This window comes from Mytilus edulis, chromosome 9, assembly GCF_963676685.1.
Source record: "Mytilus edulis chromosome 9, xbMytEdul2.2, whole genome shotgun sequence".
Classification (NCBI taxonomy): Eukaryota; Metazoa; Mollusca; class Bivalvia; order Mytilida; family Mytilidae; genus Mytilus; species Mytilus edulis.
Genome location: NC_092352.1, coordinates 60,882,554 through 60,891,154, shown reverse-complemented (window position 1 = coordinate 60,891,154; position 8,601 = coordinate 60,882,554). Strand labels below are relative to the sequence as shown.

Below are 8,601 nucleotides of genomic sequence, written 5' to 3'. Positions count from 1 at the left end.
TTAATTTGCGTATTGTTATGCGTTAACTTATCTACATTGGCTTGAGGTGTGGAGGTGGGGGGAGATCTCATAAACATGTTTAACCCCGCCGCATTTTTGCGCCTGTCCCAAGTCAGGAGCCTCTGGTCTTTGTTAGTCTTGTATGATTTTAAGTTTTAGTTTCTTGTGTACAATTTGGAGTTTAGTATGGCGTTCATTATCACTGAACTAGTATATATATCTGTTAAGGGGCCAGCTGAAGAACGTCTCCGGGTGCAGTAGATTCTCGCTGCATTAAAGACCTGTTGGTGACCTTCTGCTGTTGTTTGTTCGGGTCGGGTTCTTGTCTCTTTGATACATTCCCCATTTCCATTCTTAATTTTATTCCTTCAGTTAGACTTGTGTAAAAGGCTCCGGCAAGTGTTAGTAAATGGTATATTTCCACGCACTTTAACAATGAGACAATGTGAGAACGTATATGAACACTTAAGCTGAACATCGTCATGCGTATGAATGGTTTGTTAAGTCATGTACGTGTAGGTTTGCTTCCTCCAACTGACAGCACGTTTTGATAAATATCCCAAATTATACCGTTGGAGAATGTAGCTATATATACAGTGTTATCAATAGAAGCACGTTACTCATTAAAACTGAAAAACTATTTTGTTTCATTGCCAGCATCCAACAATGCTTATGACGTATATGTAACGAAAATGTAAGATCAATGACGCATACAGATAAATGAATAACCTTACACCTGTTATACTAGTAAACACATAAATAAATTTGAGGACTGTTAAAACAACAACACTTCGGGGATTGGTGCTGTAGTTTAATAAGACGGACATGTTTACGGGATTACTGTTACCAGGATACAAACAATACAGAAAATAAAATGTTACCATGGTGAGGGAAATTATTTATTTATTGTGAACAACAATAAAATTTAGCATTATTTAGTGCTGTGTCGTCCCCTCTACGCTGGTTGGGTTCAATTTGGACTTCTAGTCCACATATTGCTGATCCAAGAGGACACGTTTGACTCCATGCTCCAAAAGGTCCCCAGAACCCTCTTGTTCCTATAATATGAGTGCCTCCACCATTGAAACTTCTGCACATAAAGCTTACATAGTTTGCTGCTGTATCATCTCCTCTTCCCTTAAACAAATAATTAAACAATGTACATTATAATTAGTATTGAAAATATTTGTTTTTAACTTTGATCATCTTCATACGATACCCACGATATGTTTACCACGATAATGTTATGTATTACCGTGTCTTTGTTAAAAAATCTTCAAGACGTGATTACGCAAAATTGGTTAAATATCAATACATTCTTTGAAAAATGTGTACGGGAAGAAACAAATTATTCAACCTTTCAAAAATGTCTTCAGTATATGGTTAAAATTTTTGAATATCTTCAACGTGTCCCAGCGGCATAAATATTCACGGTGTCGAAGAGGCATTAAACTCTGGTTATGAGAAGTACGTACGTTTGTAGCAAATTTGTATTTTCAATATCTCCTTAATTTAGGTCTTTTTTTTCAAGCCCTTTAGCTCCTTTGTGTTGATTGATCGTTATGGAATTACCGTTTCACAGATGATATCGGATATGTTTCTTACGTCGAAACTACAATCCCTTCCCTTTTCATGATTGTGACCTACCAAATAAGACTATTTACCGGATTTGTAATGACATGAGCAACACAACGGGTGCCACATGTGGAGCAGGATCTGCTTACCCTTCCGGATCACCTGAGATTACCCCAAGTTTTTGGTGGGGCTTGTGTTTCTCAGTCTTAAGTTTTCTATGTTGTTTCTTGTGTAATATCATTTGTCTGTTTGTCTTTTCATTTTTAGCCATTGCGTTGTCAGTTTTTGTTTCGATTTATGAGGGTGACTGTTCCTCTAGTATCTTTCGCCCCTCTTTTGTGATCATCTAAATGTTTCTACTTCTGATATATTACATTTTATGCATTTTAAATTCACACTGAGGCAGAAACAATCCACACGTATGTGTTTTTAAATATTCGGGTTTGAGCATAAGATAAATCCAGAAAAGTACTTTGGGTGAAATAAAATGTTTCTTAAATTTGCTTTTATCTTTTAAAAAAAACCCAGTTGTAATTTTGTGTTTCGTCTGTCTTCAGTGTCTAGTTTTGGTTGCCTTCCTTTTGTACTTTCTTCCCTTTCTGTGTGAAAGTGTAGGTTTAAGTGTTAATTAACAAGCATCACTAAGCGGCGACTATAAGTCGAATTATTGTACATAACTACTTTTATAAGTACTAGAACACACCCGCGAAATCGCGGGCATTCAGAGCGTGGTTGAAAGTTTGTAAAGTGTTATAGGAAGATTTAATGACTTGAGAATTTCAGGAATAGGTACTTGGGGACAGGAAAATATCTTTTTATCCCTTCTTGTGTATTTCAAAAATTTCCATTTTTTTGTTTTCTATTAATTACAGTTTGAACATATATTTAGTATATTATGAACATGCAAGTCAGTAGCCTGTAAATAGTGGTTGTCGTTTGTTTACGTGTTACATATTTGTTTTTCGTTCAAATTTTGAACATAAATAAAGCCGTTAGCTTTCTCGTTTGATTTGTTTTACACTGTAATTTCGGGGCCTTTATAGCTGACTATGGGGTATAGGCTTTGCTCATTGTTGAAGGCCGTATGGTGACCTATAGTTGTTGATTTCTGGTCATTTTTTGTCTCTTGTTGAGAACTGTCTCTTTGGCAATCCTACCACATCTTCTTTTTTCGTAATCAATGAAATTTTGTAAAAGATTTAATGACAGAAAAGGTATCAAAAGTCAAAGGTACCTTGGGACAGGACACTTGTTTTCTAGCCCGGCTCATCCTTTTTTTCCCAAACTTCCCCCTGTTTTTATTTTCTATTAATTCTAATAACGCATAGATGATTTTAACGCTTAAATGTATATTATGTACATTCATTACTATAAATTGCATATTTGTACATATAGATAAGGCCGTTAGTTTTCTCGTTTGAATTGTTTTACATTGTCATTTCGGGGCCTTTTATAGTTGAATATGGCTTTGCTCATTGTTGAGGGCCGTACGGTGACCTATAATTGTTAATTTCTGTGTCATTTTTGTCTCTTGTGAGGAGCTGTCTCTTTGGCAAACATACCACATCTTCTTTTATTGAAATCAATACATTTTTGTAAAAGACTTTTTCTCGTTTTTCTCCCAAAATAACTCAATCTGAATAATGATATGAATGGATGACAAATGCGACTATGCCATGTACCTATATGACATAGAGGCATGATGATTAATTTATTGTGGAAAGAAGAGAAGCGACACACAAAATGAGGTCTTTTCGTTTTATAGTATAGATATCTAACAAAGCATGGACAGCAGATTTTAATGAAAATTATAAATTTGAGTCTATTACATGTCTAAGTCATTCAGTAATATTATGAAACGTTTAAACGTTAACTAAAGTATAGAATTATATAAAATATGAGTTGCTTCACGCAACTGTTAACGTTGCTCTTTCATTTGTCAGGACGTCCTCATCTCTGAAAACATTTAAGACTTACATAAAACATTTGAAAAGCATGTGAAGTTATTTTTGTCCACAATACATTTAAAGTATACTGATTTTACCTGATTTTCTTCAACCTGCAGACGAAAACTAACAAATTGTTTACCAGAATCACAATCCATTTCTCTCGACCATCGACCCCATATTCCGTCTTGGGCTAAAATAGTTCCACCAGTAATAGGAGAGTTATTTCCTTTTCGACATTTTAAGCGTATAGCATTCAGTGCGGTGTCGTCTCCTTTTCCTTGTTTTTCTTCAATCTAAAGGAGATGTACTAATTAACACCAATTCAACAATACTTATGTCGATAAATATTTTGAGCCAAACTTTGTATGTTATGAATTTATTGAGCAAATGAGATTCTAAGTTAATTTTTAACTGAGGTTGAATAAACTCTTTATAAATCAGAGAACAATTGAAGGTCTTTCCACCAAAAACAATGTATTTTAATATGAATGTTGTCAAATTAAGTTAAAGTGTCATTTCAATCGTCAAATGATAGCTTATTGTACGCTGATTTCAAAAATATATGGTTTCTATACAATATTTAAAAAAAAAGGGAGATAATTTGTTACTTCCTGTTTAAAAAAATGTTACTTTCGATAATATTTGAATATTTAATTGACACTGATTCAAAAATATCTGATTCTATATACTTTTATATTAATAAAGTACAAAAAATAGCTACTTCCGGTTTACACAAGGTCACTTCTTGTTGTTATTTTCAAGGTTAAATGGTTTGATACCTTTTGCCAAAAGTCTCATGGCTTTCTCATGTATACATATGAGGTAGAAGCAAAGGTCAAAATCTAGAACGTCAAATTAAGCTATGACCTTGAGATCAATTTCAAGGTCATAAACCAAGGACCTCGAATCAAAAGACCATAGGTCTTAATTATATTTTGTTAATGAGTTATATCACCATACGCGTATTTTTAAATACAAGAGGGGAGAAAACTCCCTTTTACGTTCAACGTACCTTTGCAATAAAAATTTAGAAATAATAATTTGTCGATATCTTATACGGTTTCTGGAAAGTTCGTGCGCGAATCGTGCGTTTTAATGATTAACATCATGAAGAACCCGAAGGAGGTCAAAATTTTGAATTAACATAATGTTACGGTTTTACAATCAAAATGACCGAAAAAACAACCATCATTGTCAAATGTTTCTATGATAATTTTTATATTCTTGTCTTTTATTTTCGCTAATGTGCTTTGTCAGTATGACTTCTTTGAATCATTTGACGTGCCTCTGTACATCCCGTCATTGTGTTATTGTTCTATTGTAAATGTTTGTATTCTTGTCTTTTATTTTTGCTAGTATGTTTTGTCTATTTGCCTTTTTGTGCTCTTTTGTAACATATTTGTTTTTGTGTTTTTATAGTGATTGAAATTATAACACAATGTTGACTGCCGCACCCCTATTTTTGACATTTTTACTTATTATGTCTGATTTATTTGTTCACATATCGTTTTCAATATAATGAAATTTTATGCGACTGTCATACAAGTGAAAAGGTTTACAGTAAACCATTTTCTACACAAGGACATGCCTGTACCAAGTCAGGAAAATGACATCTGTTATCGATTCATTTAATGTGTATGAGGTTTTGAACTTGCAATTTGATTATAAACTTTCCGTTCTAAATTTCCTCGGAGTTCAGTGTTTTTGTGATTTTGCTTTTTTAGATCAGTTTTGCCTGAGTTAGCTATATCATTAGTTTTAGTACTGACATTATCATACACGCATTGACATGACCAATTCTAGACTGTATAAAACTGATATGTGGATGTTTTACAGATAACAGATTACCTTCAAAGAGTATCCAGTTGCATAATAACCTATTGCACAAAATTCAGGACCACTCCACGTCCCATGGCCCGAGACCACAATTAATTCTCCTATCATTTCTTTATAACGTTTTGTCGCATTAAAAAAAATTGAATTGTTCTTTTTGTCTAATTTTTTGTGTGAGTAATGTACAGTTCAAGTCCCAAAACATATGCAATTTTCAGAAAAATTGCATGTTTACATCATACAAATTTGGCCAATACACATCCATACCCCTATAGGCAAGTCAAGAGATGTTCCGAAAAGTGTAAATATAACCTTTTTGCACCTGGCCTAATCACTCTTTCCTTATTAAAATCAGTTAAAATAAAACATCCAAAAGTTTATTTCAGCTCTCTTCTTTCATTCCCACCCCAGAAAAGCTAAGAAATGAATGAGAAAGGGAAAGAAAAAAAATAAAGAAAAAATACACTATAATTAAAGGGAACTATATTCGTGAACAACGAAAAGCGGGGTCATTAATTGTGGTCTTGGGCCCCATGTGATCCTCCATTGGTGACCGACAGCACTTTTGTTACGACTCTTTCAGCAGCCATAGCGCAAGCTGCTACCTTAGATGTTATCTGTGCGTCGACATTCGTTTGGCCGTTTTCTGCGGTAAATAAAACCAAGACAAAAAGGCATATATCTATGTTGTTTACCATTTCCCCTGAAATATACAATTCAATTTCAATTGAATAGTGTGGTATACAAGACAACTAACAATTGTGATGACGAATTTCTTAAAAAGTGATTGAAATATAAGTCTGATTTTAATATGTTAATAACTTCTATGAAGCATAGAACGTTACACATAGATCTGTATTTGAATCAGATTGGTTCTGGATGTTTCTATCTTCTTTTGAATATATAATTAAAAGTGTACTTATCTATAATTCTGTTACTCTCTCTCTCTCTCTCTCTCTCTCTCTCTCTCTCTCTCTCTCTCTCTCTCTCTCTCTCTCTCTCTCTCTCTCTCTCTCTCTCTCTCTCTCTCTGTATAAACCAACGTTCGACAAGTGCGTTCACTTTTTAAAATAAATATCTATACTTTTCAAAATGGCCATTATTAATGAAAACAATTATGTATTAACTTTTTTCAAAATTGTACTCTACTCAGCCTTGTACACTATTACTTTGTGGTTTAAAGATAGTACGTGACTATGTAATCAAGAAGCGATCGCGATAACTTCATGTGAAAAATTTGTATTCTAAATTTTCAAAATTCTTAAATCAATTCAGCAGTTTTTCAAAATTGTACTCTACTCAGCCTTGTACACTATTACTTTGTGGTTTAAAGATAGTACGTGACTATGTAATCAAGAAGCGATCGCGATAACTTCATGTGAAAAATTTGTATTTTAAATTTTCAAAATTCTTAAATCAATTCAGCAGAATAACACGGTAATATATCCGAATTCGTTCTTTTTAATTAATACATTATGGTATGGTTAACGCCGGCTAAAGTTAATAAGCGTTCAATCACAATCATTACATGATTTATTATTGGTCGATGATACGATATCAATGTTGTCTAGCGCTCTGTGCATAGTGTTAGGCAATTTGGTGCAAATATAGCTCAGTAGCATGATTCCGAATCCCGGTCAGGTAAGATTTGTAATATTCATATGTTAAAAAACACGAATAATATTGAGAATGGAAAAGGGGAATATGTCAAAGAGACAATTGTAACAACCCGACCAAAGAGACGACAACAACCGAAGGCCACCAATGGGCCTTAAACGCAGTGAGAAAATACCGCACCTGGATGCGGTTTGCTGGTCCCTGAATACAATCGTGTGCTAGTTTAGTGAAAACGGACGTCACATTTAACTCCAAAACATATAATTGAACTAATACTTAAATACAATGCTAACAAAGGCCAGATGCTCCCGACTTGGGACAGGCGCAAACATGCGGCGGGGTTAAACATGTCTTGTGAGATCTCCCCCTATACCTCTAACCAAAGTAGAAATAAAGAAACAGAAATCAATACGAATAGTATAACTAAGTTTAAAAGAAGTCCGAGTCTGATGAGAGAATATTACTCTACAATATTGGATATGAAATACCTGCACGTATAAGATGTTTGATGTTGATTTATACATGTTATATTTACGAATGATGTCCTTGTACCGATGATAAAATTAAGTATATATTTTGACTAGTTTGTTATATTGTCAACCAATAGACATATTCACCATGGAAATTATAATTTCCGTACGTAATAACTGTTTCGAATTATGTAATCTAAATTATAATGAATATTAATTAATGAGCGTGGGAACAAGTTAGTTAAAATAATGTTTAAAGTGTTATCAATTAACACCAGTTTCACTTGGCGTCTGTTTCGTTATTTGAATTACACGAATAAGCATGAATATGTATTGTATCTGATTAAGAATTTAATTCAAGTTAGATACATTTTCTTTATAAGTAAATGAACTTTTAGAGATCAAAAATAAAAATATCGAACTCACTTGTACAATACACACCACCAATAATACAAAATATTAATATCCAAATTGACCAAATGATAATGCTTATGTTAGATAAACCGGAAAACATCTTATCTTTATAGCTACAACAAAAAAAAAATATAATAATATGTAACTGCGTTTCTTAATTAATCATGATTACGGTTTTCTATTATATAATAAGATCCTGGTTTGGTTACGTCTTGGTTGATTACAAAACATATAAAACAAAAAGAGGATTAGTCAAATAAAAATTATAACAACTGTATTATTATAGTGTGTGATAACATTGTGTGAGGGAATTCGACGTTTGATGTACCACTGTTCACTCCAGTGCAATTTATGACAATACCACTGCATCAATCAGAATTATTTTTTTGCAGTGTTTTAAGAAATGATTTTGCTTTGTTGTCGCGTATTATTTGTGAAACATTCATTGTTTTAAAAAGGCGAATTTTCTTTATAAAGTCAATGATTATGTTGACTTTTGAAGGCCAAACTTTCTACAGCCTTAAATACGCTAATGAAAGATCCAAAAACTATACCAATACATAACGACATGTTCATGAAATTATAACAAATCTATTGGTTAACAAATTTTTACTCGTTATTGCAAAATAATGAACTTAATATATCTGACATTTTCTCCCTACCCAGTTTACCCCTATACATTTTTATGATGTGGACTGGTCATTGTCATTGAATCGTAGGCAATTTGATTGGATTAAGTTGTT

At 33.1% G+C, this 8,601-nt stretch overlaps 1 protein-coding gene across 1 annotated transcript; it reads right to left on the bottom strand.

The window, feature by feature from the left end:
* Positions 1-885: 885 nt before the first annotated feature.
* Positions 886-7,967, bottom strand: LOC139488720 (vitelline membrane outer layer protein 1-like). The gene is made up of 5 exons (XM_071274544.1): positions 7,871-7,967; positions 5,894-6,060; positions 5,373-5,438; positions 3,620-3,817; positions 886-1,137 (listed from the first exon to the last, which is right to left on the bottom strand). The coding sequence occupies exons 1-5, from the start codon at positions 7,956-7,958 to the stop codon at positions 904-906; spliced, it is 753 nt and encodes a 250-aa protein (XP_071130645.1). The 5' UTR covers positions 7,959-7,967; the 3' UTR covers positions 886-903.
* Between the last annotated feature and the right edge of the window lie 634 nt (positions 7,968-8,601).